Here is a 17,567-nt window from a genome sequence, read left to right as displayed (position 1 = left end):
ACTCCGAGCGCAAAACAAATCGAAGCAGATCAAAACAGCTGACGCTGCCCGCGGTAATTTTGTCAATTTTTTTTTCACATTCTATTTTACACAATGTAAATATCATTCAAGAAACGTCACTTTAGATTAGATAGTATAACAGTAAAAATTCTTCAAAAATGACTCATTAATTAGATTATTTTGATCTTAAAAATGTATTGTTATTGTGCACAATTTATCTGTCAAAGTTATTAATTCATAGCTTTTTTGTCGTATCGAGACACAAATGTTTATTTTAATTGTACGAATAAGATAAATTATCTGCTACTCTAATATTTGCTTTGTTTTATTAGGGAAGATAATAAAACATAGATTAGAAAATGTTTATTTAAGAGGTGTTGTTTTCACAATCCATTATTTTATTGTTTCAGATCTCAAGAATAAACGACGTTTACAAAGATGTCTTCACAGGTATGCATGTGCATGTAGTTTTTTTTTTTAATATATTTTATTAAAATATTGTATCTCATCTCTTTGTTGCATAATAAATGTACCTTCATAGTAGAAAATATTTAAGTGTGCAGTACAGCGGAATACCTTTGAATGATTTCCTAATTTATGAATAGTATGTGTGTGTATACTTTCATTAAAATTATATGGATTCTGTATTATAAATCTTTCAAACAATATATTTTTTTAAATATAATTTACTGACTTCACAATGAAAGTTTGAATACCATACATCGTAGATGTCAAAATATATTTGCTATCCTATAGCCATTTCTTAACAAAGTCACGTTATATTGCTCGTGAAAGTTTTACTTAATATCTGAAAAAAATACAAGAATTACTAATTAGTATATGTGAATCATTCATTGTTTCCATCTAGACTAATTAAATCATATACAGAATGATCATGTACAACATTTCGTCTTGTTTAAGGAAATTGAAATTCGCCTTGCAATTTTAACACATTGTGTACGGTGTGCACATATTTGTGCGTTTCAGAAACCTTGTGTGGTGGCGGGGTGCACATTTTTGTGCATTTCGGCTATCTTCAATTTAGTATACAAAAAACACGTCATAAACTTCTAATCTCTTGGCCTTTTTGCTTTTGTTGTGTAGTGGATAGATGTCGTTGTAATATAAAAAAATAATACTGATATTTACTGGTTCAAAACATAGCTAATGGTCGTAATCTGTTTTGAAGGAAATGTTACAAATTAACTTTAAACAATGGATACAGACGGTGCGTTTTTTTCTTTGTCCTAAAATGAAATAAAATACAAAGATCATTGTCCTTTACTTAAGTCGGCAGTTGGTACTTACAAAGCAATAAACGCGTGTGGGGAAAGCCCATAAATCATTTTTTATTCGCAGATTTTGAGTTTTTGGCGGTTGTTAAACTGTGTTGTTATTTTCTAATATTTTATTAGTGTTTTTAACATTTTTTTTACTTTTGTGATTTGTGGACTAACATGATTTTATTTTAAGACGTTAGAGACCATTTAACCGTTTTTGTATTGTTTTCGAGTTCAACCTCAAGTTCAAAATATGAAGTTCACTGACATATTTTATATTTCCAGACAGCTGTCTAATGTCGCCCGCCTCAAGATACAGTTTTATCAAAACATTGCCGTAACTAATGTGTTAAAAGGATTTTATCCATGTACCCTCTATTGATAAAACTCTTCTAAACACAATGGACTAATTTATATAATAAAAATAATAGGAAATATTCAGATAGAAGTTGTTAGATATATAAATAATTTATTTCTTTTACAGATAGATAGAGTTGTATCCATATTTAAGACATTGACACAAATCCCCGGACTTTCCACTGCAAAGATCTCCAATAACGGAGCTGTAGTGGGTTCAATCTGGACCCAAAGAAACTTGGAACGGAATAAAGTAACGAAGATCTCCATCACACAAAATATAAATGATAAACTTGAACTAGTTTCCGAATCTCCATTTGGCACTGACGTCTCTAATGAGTAAGAGTTATGCATCCAATTTTTTTTCTGTGCAATTAACCATTTTACTCTATGATGTATTGCCAATCATAGAATGAAAAAATATTGACTAACATTTTTTATATGTTTATCATTAGCTTATTTGATATAAAATGATCTTAAGCAGAAATATGTGTGCCTACCTATGTAGTATACTGGCTAGCGTGTTTGATTTCCATCCTGAAGCTCCTAAAGAAATATATGAAGTCTAAAGAAATAAGATTTTTTCACTTTAATTTAGCGTCAGGTATATTCAGTATAATGTGATCAGTCAGACGTAAGACTGACCACCTAGCCTTTGTGAGATGAATGATCAAATTAACACTACAATAATTTGACCAGCGTCCTATGCATTGTTGGATGTGGACGAATCAGAAGTCATATAAGATAAATGTATTTTAAAAAATAACATAAAATTAACTGCACAATAATTAGTTGGATCTGCAAAATTGTCACTTTACTGAGGATCATTAAGTTTGTTAAAAAAAGGGGTTAGTAGTTTGGTGATTATTCTATGTTTAGTAATTCTGCTTTTTAAATTATTAGTTATGAGATCGCAGAGTACATATTCATCAGGTTAAAATTTCATCTAAATGTTGCTGAAATAAATAATATTTTTGACTCACAACTTTTTAAGCAAATTATTAATCATCGTAAAATTCATAATGTTTTAATGTACCCTTAATAAAATAAGACAGATTTCCGTGGGTGTACGACTAATGAATTGATAGAATATTTTTTTTAAAGAAAACTCAGGCATGATATAAATAATAATTTTTCATATAGGATTATCAGTGCTATTTCTCCCCAAGAGACACTGAGAGCTGTTATAAAGGAGCAAGGAGATACGAAAGATGTCAAGAAGCAGTATTTGGAGATATGGAAGTACCGACACATGGAACGTTGTGTCGAATTACCCGCGCTGGACATCCATGGAGATATTTATGCAGATTGTAAGTATAATCATGATATAAAACAAACTACTATATTAATAATATATTATTAGATTAAAACCAATATTTTTAGCTTTTCCACTTTATTTTTATTTGACCAGTCTGATGATGTCGGTCACGACGAAACCCGGTCGCTGGTCAAATAAAAATAAAGTGGAAAAGCTAAAAATATTGGTTTTAATCTAATAATATATTAAAAATGCAATTCCATCACGAAGTGTCAGTGGATAATATAAATTTACTATATTAATTTCTCAAATTTTTATGGCTGTTGTTTTTATCCTTTTTTGGGATTCTTATGCCATTGTGGATCACTCTTATTTGCCGAGGTTTCAGCTGCCATTGCAGGGGCTTCATCGTTAACGACATTGGTAACAACGTTGGTAGTTTCAATATTATCGCAAACATGATTCCATTCCCATCAATTCTCCCTCCAAGTACAATATACTGGAACAGGGGTCGCTAACTACACAGTACATGTAGAGTAGAGTCCATAGTCTCACAGACTCATAATCATTACACACCTGATGTCATAATTATAATCATAATAGTTCATATTATTTTTGACACAATGATTTTTGTTGACTCTTATTGTTATGAAACAAATATCTAAATCGTCACCATCATATCAGTTATCAACTCATTCAAATAGCATTGTGTTTTTTTCTTTGTTTTGGTTATCAGGATTATTTTCTTATAACAGCAGACTCACAATTCACTGGATTTTCCTCATTAATCATGAACGAAAATTATTTGTAACTTCATGAATACCTTACTTCTTCCTGTTCGTATATAAAATTCATTAAAATTGGTATAATTTCTTTTAATTCTCAATTTCTCAATTTCTTTCTCCTGAACATTTGACATTTTTAATATTTAATTCATATTTAATTTCAGCTGAGTTTGGTGGTTTAAGTTGGGATAAAGAAGAGAAACGTATAATTTACGTTGCTGAGAGAAAACTTCCCAAATCAGAGCCATTTTACAAGAGGCAATCTTCTAAGAGCAAGGCCAAAGACTCCAAGGATGAAGAAGTTACTAAGGTTCCTGTTTTTTTTTTTTAAACAAAAATTATTTTAAAAACTCCCCTTATGTTAACTTAAGTTACATAATTAGGAAAAAAAATATTGATCTAATAACCAAGTCAATAAAATCTATGTAGTCATATTAAAAATACTCACATAATTGCATAAAATAGTGAGTATTTTTTCCATAGTCTTCCATAGCAAATACATGTTCAAATAAGTATTTAGAAATGTATTTATGGGAAACTGACTCTTTGCAGCCAATACTTTGGTATGCAAGGTATATTTAACGTTCTAGTCATGTACCATTAAAACATTGTTTTACCTTTGAACTTCCTAAAATATGCTAAAATTCAGTGTAGCAGATTTAAACAAAGTTTAGTTTACTTATGTTGCTTGATATTGTGTTGTTATAACTGAATTGATTGACACAGCATCCAAGGTAAGAATAGTACGTATTCTGTTTATAATAGCTACCTTGTTGCTAAAACTAGTTTCTTACTACATATTTCTAAAGGCGGAGACTGACCGGAGCATTTCGCCGTAACGTAACACGTTACGATGCGAGCATTCAGGCAGTCAGTACACCGAATCGAGCGCTCCATCCATAGTTTTGGATGCTCGGTAATGCTCGCCGCGAGCGATGTTACGACGTTATGTTACGACAAAATGCTCCGGTCACTCTCCACCTTAAGGCCTACATAACCAAATTTTGCTCTTTATTCTTCATATTATACATTTACTGATTATATTTTTTATAGGGTAACGAATATGTGTACAAACAAGAATGGGGAGAGCAACTTGTCGGCAAACATCTTTCTTCTATCGTCATCTGTCAGGTTGAAACTGAAACATTTTCAGTCGTGGACTGGCTGCCTGAGAGTTGGTGTCCGGGACAAGTAAGTCTATTGCAAGCACTTTGATGTAGACTGAATTATAGTTATTAAAATAAAAATATTATAAAAAAAGCATGGTTATGTTTAGACATCAAGTTGCTTCATCTATGTATGCATAAGACAAGTGGTGTTGCATAGGCAATCTAAAATTAATCTAAAATTATTTATCAAACATAATTACTAAATTTTAGATTTATTAATGAAGAAGTTACTTTTAGGTGTAGAAATAAATTTGTAACATATTTTTTTATCAAAAATAGGACATTTATTGTAAGTGAACTGAAACTTATGTTTTATTCCAAGTATTGTCCATCGCTTGCGACTACTTTTTCCCATCTTTCTGGCAGCATACAGATACCGTGTCGAAAGAATGCTTCATATTTGGAAGCTATCCTCGAATCGACCCTATTTTTGGCATCTTCATATGATGTGAAGTGCTGCTCAGCCAGGCCCTGTGCCATTGATCGGAGCAAGTAGTAGTCTGAAGTAGTAGTCTGGTGAATACAGTGGGTCGGGTAAAACTTCCCTATTGGGTGTTTTGAAAAAGGTTTTATATAACATGTGGATGAGCATTATCATGCAGGAGAATAGCTTTGTCGTATCTGGAATAACAATGGGCACACTTTTAGTCCAACCTTACGAAAATGGCATTTTACATCTGATAATTTCAATCATAACTTACCTGTGCCACTAACTTTAGTCAAACGGCAGGAATTGATTTTTGCATATTAATAATTGATTATTTTAATATTTAATAGTAAATCAAATGTTTCCAGGTATTATGGTCTCCAGACTCTGCTTCAATTGTAGGAGTCGCTTGGGAAACTGAACCGAGAAGATTGGGTCTAATCTTCTGCACCAACCGGCCCGGCTACATATTTAATACTACTCTTGATGGAACTGTCAGTAAGCGCTCCTTTCTATTTTCAAAAGCCGTATCCTCTGCTTCCCTCACTGAAAAATGTCATCTTAATTGAGTGTCGTCTGCGCTGCCATATGTTTTGCAATTTGCGCAAGAATTTTTTTTTTTTCTCAATACATACTGTTATTAAACAGACACAACTATAAACTTAAAATATTTTGTAAAGAAACACAGATAAATACTCTGTAGACACCTTTATTTGAAAATTATCTGTCGAATCTCTCAAGTGTTACTTATTTCATATTTGTCCCTGTGTGGTGCATATGAAGTGCACAAACTGGCTACAGGCTCTTCTGTATCTATCGGAATCGCATTTTCTTTGTAAAAGTTATGACCATTGCTACATCCGTTGCCTCATTACATATTAAGTTCCTCTCAGTCAAACCAATCTCAAAGCATTCTTCTTGTTTTAACCCTTATCCGAACTCAATGATGCATGGCGCACTGTGTCATATTAACGCGGTGTTATTTTGATTGTTAATTTCATAAAGACACAAGGTGATCAGTCCTGCACTTCTTCCATACCAGTCCAGGGTGATTAAATAAATATGAGAGTGAAAGCCACTTAAAAGTTAATAACATGAAGGCAAGGTGATCAACGCTGCGCTTCGGGTACATTTGGGTATTATTAAATAAATATTACAGTGAAAAATCACTTATATATTTGTTTTGACCCCCCTAGGAATCGAACCTAGGACATCCAGCATGGTGACGCTATGCGCTTACCACTACAATATGGAGGCAGACTCAAAGCATTAGTAGCATTAGTATTAATCTAATATTGCAGCACGACAAGACAGTACAACAGGACAGGCACTGAAATAACTTTTTTTTTTGCAGCCAAGATATCTGGTGAAGGGAATGCAGTAAGATCACCACGTTTCAACCTGAGTGGAGATTACCTGGTCTGGTTGCAGAGGAAGGTCGGCGGGCCGCATCACTCTTGTCACCAAATAGTAAAGACTTCATGGCCTCTAGAAACTGATGTACGTTCATATTTCTAAATTCTAAGGATAATTCACCGTAGATACCACTACTTATTTTTATTTAACTAGTAAAAGCCACTATTTTTTTTAAATCTATACTTACACATGTTTTGATGCATTCTGCATCATTATCAAACCGTACTATGTTTGATAATGATGTGGAATGCATTGAAACACATGTCAGAATAGATTTATCTACTTGAAGGTTCATTTAACTTACTAAAAATGTATAGATACTACCACAAAATGACTGTTGAATCAATTAATAAAATTATTACTTATATTCAGTTATTTGCTTTTTTTATTCTAAATGCATACTTTAAATTATTCATATTTTAATTCATTTTAAATTATATTTTTTTTACAGCCAAAGGTAGAGACTGTTATTGATATTGTGGATACTGAAATTGACATTCAAGGTGGTGAAAAGTTTACTGGTGTATATGCCCAAGGATTCCCTAAGAGATGTTTTGCTTTGGATGGAAAGCGACTTGTGTTTTCAACTCCACAAAAAACAGAACTCCGAAGTTATGTAGTTCATATTGGTATGTTATTCACAAGTCTTTCAAAATTTGTTTTGTTATGATGGAAAGTAAACCTATAATATCATTTACACTTTCCACAACTCATTTTAAAAGTTGAGGATAATGAACAAGTTTATTTTAGATATGTAATTCCCGGCTAAGTACATCCTGAAATAATAAAATTAATCAATTAACTCTCAATAATTTGTAATTAAAATGGCCGAAAACCAAGAAATATACCAAAATTAGTCAAATCTAAGGAAAGCAATGTTTTAACTGATTTTCTATATACAATCTGATTTATTGACGCGTTTCCAACTGATGTTTTGGAGAAAAAAATGCTTTGTTTACAATATAACAAAAGTGGCCAATGAAATGGTCAATTACTTTTTATTTATTATTTTTCTGTAAATCAGATTTCTTGACATTATTTGAATTTCCTTCGTGTCTTTGAAACGTTGTCTCAAGTTTTGAAAAATCAAACTTTTTCAAAATTCCAAAGTTTTGTGTGAAAAATCATTGAGAAGACCAAATGTTTTTCAAAATTCTGAGTATTATTATTCAACTCGACACTTCCAAATGATTAAGTATGTAATGCAAAGCTTTGTTGAATAAATTAATCTGGATTTAATATTTCTTTGATTAATTGGTTCAACATGCAAAGTAAATTATAGTGAAGTAAGAAGCCATCTGACTTGTTTGCCAATGTTTTTCACTCATTATTTTATTGTTTCAAATACATAAGTAGTATTTTGTACATATGTTTTATACATCGACTGCTTCTGCAACTAATAAAAGCAATGTCTGTTTAGAAACTGGACTCATCACCGATATATCCGATAAGTCATTCCCTTGCAGCACGACTGTTGTAGATGTACATAATGACTATATTCTGGCTTCCAGGAGCTCTATGAAACAACCGTCGCAGGTATTATCACTGCATATCTACTCATACACATATAACAATCACAATGGTTTCTCCTAATTCCCGGGGGCTACGTTTGCGGATATTGAGACATCTCTCAGCCAGGGAGTTACCTTTAATTACAAGTACAAGGGGAATTATTCTTCAAAAAATGCATAACTCATCACTTATAACTTATAACTAAAATTACAATATAACATTTAAATCTTTAAAAAAATATATAAAAAAAAAACTATTATATCTTTTATTATATAACATTAAACCACGAGTGTAAGTCCCTTTCCAAGCACAAGAGCACAGACTCTTTTATGGAGAGGCACAGCGAATCGAAATATAAAAGTTCTCCATATGTATAAATGATTCAAATGTTATTATGTTATAAATAAAAATGTAAATACATTAAATGAATAAATAAACATTGTCATTGAAATAATTGTAAGAAATAATGTCATTCAGGAATACAATAAAAACTACACATAATATATCCACAATTGTGTACAAAGGGACTGCTGTATTTAGTATTTGCATTCAGTACTAGCTGTACTCAGCCTTGCGTTGCTATGGCTCAATCTGGTTAAATGGAAAAGAAAAAAATAGAAAGCACACAATCATAATATATTTCATTGCACAACGATTGTGAAGCAAGAAATATCTGTGAACAATAATTGAAAATATGAAAAATGCTAAGTGATAGCAGCTGTCAAGAAGTGTGCTATTCATTATAGGCATTGTTTGGTATTGTTATATTCAACAGATGGCGCTGCCATTGCGGTAAAAAAAAATTGTTATTCAAATTAAAATCCTGTCATATGTAACATTTTTACTGAGATTACTGATATTTTATATTGGAATGCAACATTGTGACCTAATTTCAAACCAATCGGTGAATAACTTTTGGAAATTTAAGATTTGGATCAAACAAACATTATCATTTTTATATATATAGATATACGTATATAAAATTGTGTCATAATTTTTTTTAAATTTCAGCTTATTATAGCAAAGTTACCGTCTCCCGGTGAAGAAAGTTCTATCGAATGGAAACTCTTAAGTAAAGAGTCGGTCTCCATCCCTCAAGAAATAAGCTCTGCAACTTTGAAGTATTTGAATTTAGAACATGAAAATGTTGACGAACCAGTCAGTAAGTATTTTTTTATTGTACACATCCAAATTATATAAATTAAATAATTTCATATTGCAATAGATTTTTTAATATGTTGTACCCAATTTGTAATAAGTTGATAGAAATTGAACTAAAATATTTATTTATTTTATTTGTTCGGGAATCGTACAGCTTTACATTTAAAAAAGTATATAATAAAAAATAGTTACATTAACAATAGTAAAACATTTTGTGTGTGTCCAAATCTCACCAATAGATGTCTCTAGTGAAGTTCTAGTGATTCAAGAACAAGGTTTCTAAATTGGTTCATATATATAGAACTTCCAAGAATTTGTGTAGTGTGGTTGTCAATAATGGGTAGAATTGGTGAATGTTACATGTGTGTAAAGTGATTACTTAAACCAGCCTATGACGGTCGTCAGCCCCGTAAATGCCCAGACTTCCATATTCTTCTTCATCCTTGATGAGATGTCAAAAAATAAATATAACAATAATAAACATTACATTGCATTAACAAAAATAGTTAAATTAATAAAAATAAAGCCAATTAAACAATTCCACATTTATAAAATTGTATGACAATTTTGTCCGCTTTCATAGTGTAGTGGTTAGCACACTTGGCTATCATGCTGGAAGTCGCATGTTCGATTCCCGGGGGTCAAAATAAATATGTGTTTTTTTTCACTCTAGTGTTTATTTATTATTACCTTGGACTGACCCCTGAAGCGCAAGACCGATCATCTTGTATTTGTATAATAGACAATCAAATTAACATCGCATCAATTTGATGCAGTGCTCTATGCAGATAAGAGTCAGTAGTAAGTAGTAAAAAATGAACTTAACCGTTTTAGTGCTAAGCAATTTTGGCAAAAATAAATGAAAATTGCTATACACATATTGATTAATTTAGAGGAAAAAATAATGGTGTCAAATAAAACACTCTAACTCAGACAAATATCAATCAATTTTATTAATTATTTTTGCATTATAAAGATAAAATGTTTATTGTTTATTAATGTTTATTAAACATAAAGTGATATCAATATTATTGTATTTTATTTCTTTTAGAAAATAAAAAATAAAAAAAAAATAGCTCAACAATTATGTTTTGCCGCACAAATAGCGTGTAGGCCTTTCCTACAGCGTACGCAAATAAGGCGGGATCGCTTTATCCCACTCCCTCTGTTGCTACACACCTCGCACTGGCGTAAGTTACGTCCCGGTAATTTTTCCAGCGCAAATTTTTTCTTTGATGAAGATGGTTGTGTTGACACGCTATTTTTATGATTCATCCACTCCTTTTCGAGATCCTCAATAATTTTCGATGTGGATTGGAGCCGGGTCATTTTTTTTCGGTAGTGTTGGAAACATACAAAATATAAGAGTTGAGTACCATTCTTCCAAAAATGTTGAATACTACTTTTTTCCAATATTTTAGGGTTCTTCGCTCGTCCAAATACACGTACAACATTTTGTCAGATTCGTCCACACCTCCCATGTATTTGTTGTAGTCATCAATCATGCTTGGTTTCACTTTTTCGTTTTCAAATTTCCCTTTCTTTTTCTTGATCGTCACACTATTAGTATCTGCATTGGATGAAATCAATATGACTGGCTTTGGTTTGGACTTTTTGTCTCTGAATGAACACATCAAAACATTTTCATGTGCTAGGTATTTGGCTTCTCCTACGATTGCTTTCTTAGCTTCTGGAGGAATCTCTTTTCTGTTACGTCTTATTGTTCCAGTTATATATGTATTTTGTTCCAAAAGGGCTTTGGCCAATCGTAAGCTTGTGTAAAAATTATCTGTAAACAAATGATAACCTTTGTTCAGGTAATTTCCAATTGAAAGCAATTTTTGCACTACCGTAAATCCAAGACCATATTTTTCTACCGAATCTCTGTCATCTGTATTTTTAGCTCCTTTGTAGCAGAAAAAACCCAAGCAATATTTGGAAACCGAGTCGCACAGCATCCAAAATTTGATTCCCCATTTATGGTGTTTTTTGTTTGGAATATATTGTTTTATCGAAGAATGGCAGTGAGTACCAACTAACGACTCGTCGATGGATAGTTGTTGATTTGGTACATAATGCTGATGAAATACGGTATTTGCATGTTTGACAAGCACATCAAACCTGCCACATGGGTCATAATTCGGATGGCCTGGTTCAAATAATAATCTGTTATCAACCAAGTGAAAAAACTTCAAAATCAGTTGGAACCTATCCCTTGAAAACATTGTCCCAAACCATGGTATGTTTCGGGAATTTTTTATCCAATAACTACTAATTGTTGGCCTTCTCGTTATTCCCATTTCGAGTATGACAGCAAGAAAGGCTTTCATTTCGTATATTGTTGTCGGTGTCCACTTTTTTGCTCGAGAATTATCCGATACAGTGTGCGAGGCCAAAAACTGTGCAGCATATCGATTTGTTTCCCTTACGATGGTTTCGAGCAGTGATATGGTAAAGAATATGTTGAAATAGGTTATGGGTGTGCCATCAGGAGGAGGCGCCCGCCTAGGTCCAGGAGTCTCGAAAAAATCATTTGTTGATTTAGAAAACACTTTTGTCGGAGGAATTTTGGCAAAAGTTGGTGTTTCTTCTGTTTCTGTAGATGAAGAGGAGGTAGAAGACTCACTTTCAATCCTCAATCTTTTTCTTCGATGCGTTATAATACTGCTATCATCACTATTTGTATCTGTCGTTTCACTCCCCGTAGAATCACTAGGAATCGAATCAACGTTCGAAATAATAGCACGTGACATGGTTATTTTTTAAAAATAATATAAAAAAACGATAAAAGTTATTTTTAAATGTATAAGAATGCACTCTCATCACAAATTACGCGCGAGGTTAGCGTACGTGCACTCCCGCGGAGCACCGAAAACACACTGAAACTCGCAGCGCTTTTGCGCTGCGCCGCAATTTTCGATACAAACGATCGCAGCGCTTTTGCGCCGCGTAGCATTCTAACGGTTAAATAACTAGTAAATATCTCTAGCCACATTACTGCATTGACTTATTTTTAGAATTATTTTATTTTGTGATATTTTTGTGTTCCTATGTAACCGTTTTAGTGCTATGCTTATTTAGTAAGTATGTTTATAAATTACTACAGATGTTTTTAGATAAACAAAAAAATGGTTTCCAATGAAAATACAAAAAATTGGACAAATATCAAACAATTTTAATAATTCTTTCTGCAATTATACGTAACTAATACATGCAATTATATGACTGATGAACGCTTGCTGAAAATTGCAGTGCCACAGTGCTGCATAGCAATTTACCTAACTAATTCTTACAGTGGGATGGCGCTACTCTGCATTCTAACAAATAATATACATACACAAGTCCTGCAAGTAAATAAGCAGCCTTTTTGCAAAAATAGGAATCGAGTTACAACTACAAACCAAACTACAACATCTCAAAACGGGCGAAACTCTAACTCGTAGTTTGTGTCACTAACCACGGGACCTCAATATAAAAAAGAGCAACCCTGAAGACAGAATTGAAAAGGCCACATATCGGGCCTAGGACGGAATTGCATTCTTGCTTTTGGCCTTCAGAGTGTACCGTTTACCTATATTTCCTTTATTGCAGAGGATTTCACAGCCCTGTTCTTGGGGGGCACCCAGACCGAAGGACAGCTACAGCCCCTCATTGTGTACCCTCACGGAGGACCCCACTCCAGTTTTACCAACTCTTATAGCATTGAAACCGCTCTCTACGTTATGCTTGGTAAATTTTAATTTTTTACTTCAAAGATAAATGTATTTATAAGCTATCTGCCAGTACAATAAGATTTGCTCTGTACTTATCAAGATTAGCACAAAAACTAAAATGAATGTTTAACAACAACAAAAAATTCAGTGTTGAGTTTTATTCATTTGTTTCTCTCCAGATTTTCACATCCCCTACAAGATGTAATGGTTAGCGTGTTTAGCTATTGTGCTGAAGGTCCCGGGTTCGATTCCCAGGGGGGGGGGGTGAAAATAAATACATTTTAGTGATTTTACACTCTAACATTTATTTAATATTACCCTGGACTGGTCCCTGAAGCTCAGGAGTGATCAGCTTGCCTCAATGTAAGTAACGACCAAGATAAAACTCCATCAATACAATGATTTATGGTTAGATTTATCTCTAGATAAGCTATTCAAAAATGCCATTTTTCTAGTTTATCTTGTCATGTGTGGTGGGTATAATCAGAGCTGATATTGGACGCTGTAATGGTTTATATAGGATTAAAAATTAACCAATAATGTGTATTTTGGTTCTAAGACTCAATTTTATTTAACCAGGTTTCTCTATAGTCCAAGTAAACTACAGGGGATCAACCGGCGCTGGTCAAAAGTCTCTCGAATACCTCGCTTCGAGGGTCGGTGACGTGGACGTCAGGGATTGCATCCTAACCACGGACAAAGCCGTAGAAACTCTATCCATAGACAAGGAACGATGCGTGTTGCTAGGCCGGTCCCACGGCGGGTTTCTCGTCACCCATCTCAGTGGGCAGTTTCCTGCCAAATACTCGGCTGTTGTTGCCGGTAACCCGGTGACTGATGTCGCAACCATGATCAATGCCACGGATATACCTGATTGGTGAGAAAATTTAGCATTACAAAAGTTCATTAGTTGTCAATAATCTTTTATTTCATGCATTCATGATTTGTTCATAAAAGACATTAAGCTCTAACACCTAATTGGAGAGCTGTAGCAAAAACAACAGTACTTATTTTATAATTAGTTTCTCAATTACCAACCGAAAGTGGGTAGATTTGTCAAGTGTGAAATTGTGAAAAACCCTATGCGTTGCCTCCCCAGCTGTCTTCCACATACATTTTCTCACTGATGTATTATATACTTTGACCAGGCCAGTAGATCTTTGTGGATTCCTTGTAAAATTTATTAACAATTTAATTTAACAGCTATTTGCTGACATTTTTTGAGGGAACTGCATTCTATATAATAAAACAACAACTAAACAGTTGAAAACCATGATTTTATGAACCACAAATGTTTTGTTGCCATTTGCATCAACCATGGAATGTGCAAAAAATTACAATAACAAATAAAGGCACTCCATTGACAAGTGGCAAAATCGACATCCATTTTTTTTTCATGCAGGTTTTTCAATTTTGCAAGTGAATTACCGCGGATCTGCCGGTCTTGGTCAAGACAGTGTGTTAAGTTTGCCTGGGAACGTTGGTGTAAATGATGCCAACGACTGTATACTCGCAGTGAGAACTCTTGTTGAAGGAGAGGAAACAATCTTCTCGCCTGTAGTGGCGTATGGCAAGTCTCACGGGGGCTACTTGGTGACCTTACTTTCTGGACTGTACCCAGAACTGTTCTCAGCCGTTGTTGCCAAGAACCCAGTCACTGAACTAGTATCCAAATATAATACCACTGACATACCAGATTCGTAAGTCTTTATACTAGTTGAATAACAAACTGATATCTTTATTCAAATATTGTCACCGTCAATACTGATGTAGCTGTGACCCATTAACAATTTATTTTCACTGAGAGACGTCTATTGGTGAGATGAAATATCTAACCAATAGATGTCTCTAGTGAACTTCTAATGATTCAAGAACAATGTTTCGAAATTGGTTCATATATATAGAACTTCCAAGAATTTTAATACGCGGTTGTCAATAATGCGTAGAATTGGTGAACGTTACACGTGTGTAAAGTGATCACTTAAACCAGCCTATGACGGTCGTCAGCTCCGTAAATGCTCCCAGACTTTCATATTCTTCTTCATCTTTGACGAGATGACAAAAAATAATATGAAAATACTACTTAGCAGACTCAAAAAAACTGTGTTTCATTTAAAAATTAATACATAAATACTATTATTTCCATGCATGTCATACTAAAATCCGATTGCAGTAACATATATGTATTAGTTTTCAGAGATCAAATTCAGTTACCCGTGTGTAATTTTCTTTGTATTTTGTAGGTGTTCTTACGAAGCAGGAATGGAATTTAATGAGGTAGGCCCTGTGAGTCAGGACTTGCTTATAGCCATGAGAAAGGCCTCTCCTTTAGCGTACGCTCACAATGTGAAGGCACCCACACTAATGCTACTTGGATCCAAGGATAAGAGAGTCCCGTACTTCCAAGGGCTTGAGTTCTACCAGAAGATTAAGGCCAATGGGTGCAAAGCTAAGTAAGTAGTGGTACCTTGTTATAGTTTGAACCAAATCAAAATCAACTTAGTACCTTTTTGTCGTTTGAAACAAATTAAAATCAACTTATCCTCATTCAATGTTGTTATGTAATTATTTTTTTAGAGGTGTGTAATGTATATATGACAGCTCTAAAGTGATATCTAATTTAGATATGAATATCAAAAAGTACCAAATGTGGGTACATTTTGATATTCATAATATGTATCAAAATGTACCCACATTTGGTAATAATTAAAATAGTATTTTCATAACCTCTGTCCCCAATTCTTCATTCGTCATTTGTTATTAAATCTAAAATTACATCTAGTGACATCCCATAGAGTCAATATTTTACCATAAATTATGGTACAGCACTTTGCCTTATCGTTTTACATAGTAAAGTAAATGTCATTTTGATACTAATCTAAAGGTTTCTTCTGGTAAACCATAGTTTTTTCTGAAAAATTTAATATAATCTGCTATTCCAAACTTTGAAACTTCACCCACTCTCGCTCATTAATTAACATTATACCTTTAATATGAAGGATAAACACACCTTCTTCTTCTTCTTTTTATCTTCTTAGTATCATTTATTAGTAAGCGAAGTGTAATCCCAGTTATCAAGAAGTTAAAATTCTTTTTTGTGGGTCCATTTGATTAAAATATATAAAAATACAATTTATTTTAGTCTAGTTTCATATTTATCTGACAAGAAAAATGGCAGTTTTAAAAAAATAATCATATCTATTCTTTTTCCAGAGTTCTTGTGTATGAAGATAACCATGCGCTGAGCATCGGAGCTGTTGAGATTGATCACGTAATCAATGGAGCACTTTGGCTACTTGAACATACGCAGTCTTACTAATCTTGCTCATATATTGGAAATATTTAATAATTCAATTCAAAGGAATTAATGAAATGTTACTTATATATAAATACTAGAAGAAATAGAGGCTTTTAACTTTTTTTAAATATAAATTAAACAAAGTGAAATATGAGTATATAAAATTTGTATTAATTAAATACTCATAACTTCCAAATATAATATAATAGTAGCATATTTTTTATAAAGCAATAAGACTGAACTTTAGTTGCACTTAACAATATTTGCAAAAATGGTGGTTTATTTTTCTGTAATCGTATAAATAATACTTTTGTAATACATATAAATGAAATAACTATTAATCTTATTTTAATAAATGCCTACAAATAAAAGCGTTTTTTCTTAACCTTTTTATTATTTAAGTACTCATACAGAGGAAATTGATTAACCTTCCAATTTGTCATAAATTTTATGTCATCAAGTTTTCTGTATGTAAATTGGGTTTTCTTTATATAAATGTTATGAAATTGCTGTTATGTTATAAAAAAATATGAATGTACTTAAAATAAATATATTTATATATATATATATATATATATATATATATATATATATATATATATATATATATATATATATATATATATATATATATATATATATATATCTATATATATATATATATATATATATATATATATATATATATATATATATATATATATATATATATATATATATATATATATATTTATATATATATATATATATATATATATATATATATATATATATATATATATATATATATATATATATATATATATCGCTCACTCCTTTCAAGAACGTCATAAATCAAAAATTGTGAATTTTCAGTTGTGCATATTTTCGGAATGCCCAGGAAATGTACTATATCCCAGCAAAAGAGCCATGTTTTTAACTTAATATTTACCCGCTACAGGGCAGAAAGTGTTGTTTTTGCATTTTGAAGAAAATGTATTGTTTAATTATTTTTTTAAAAATACTAAATATTTTTTAAATGGAGAAAAAACCTTCGGGTTTTATCTGAAAAGATCTGTTGCACAGTAAAAAGTTCAATAAGTGGCTTGATATTTATTTTTAATACATTATATTATATGCTTAAACTTTAAAAACGTTCTCCTGAGAAATCAAGTTTTTCGATTTATGACGTTCTTGAAAGGAGTGAGCGAT

General features: G+C 32.3%; 1 protein-coding gene across 2 annotated transcripts; it reads left to right on the top strand.

Moving 5' to 3' along the window:
• LOC148312374 (acylamino-acid-releasing enzyme-like) lies at positions 1-16,761 on the top strand. 2 transcript variants are annotated; one of them, XM_088277394.1, is made up of 15 exons: positions 1-53; positions 411-450; positions 1,765-1,976; positions 2,781-2,947; positions 3,845-3,990; positions 4,734-4,871; positions 5,645-5,774; positions 6,631-6,776; positions 7,144-7,321; positions 8,113-8,228; positions 9,216-9,366; positions 12,957-13,094; positions 13,658-13,955; positions 15,322-15,531; positions 16,292-16,761. In XM_088277394.1, exons 2-15 carry the CDS (start codon positions 439-441, stop codon positions 16,395-16,397), a joined length of 2,148 nt encoding a protein of 715 aa, XP_088133520.1. In that variant the 5' UTR covers positions 1-53; positions 411-438; the 3' UTR covers positions 16,398-16,761. The 2 variants fall into 2 exon arrangements, with proteins under 2 accessions (XP_088133520.1, XP_088133521.1); XM_088277395.1 differs by having other exon boundaries at positions 25-280; positions 16,292-16,747.
• Positions 16,762-17,567: the final 806 nt, after the last annotated feature.

The sequence above is a fragment of the Brachycentrus maculatus genome, unplaced genomic scaffold (assembly GCF_059751285.1).
Source record: "Brachycentrus maculatus isolate JH-2025_06_01 unplaced genomic scaffold, ASM5975128v1 h1tg000042l, whole genome shotgun sequence".
NCBI lineage: Eukaryota > Metazoa > Arthropoda > Insecta > Trichoptera > Brachycentridae > Brachycentrus > Brachycentrus maculatus.
This window is presented reverse-complemented; position numbering and strand designations above follow the sequence as displayed.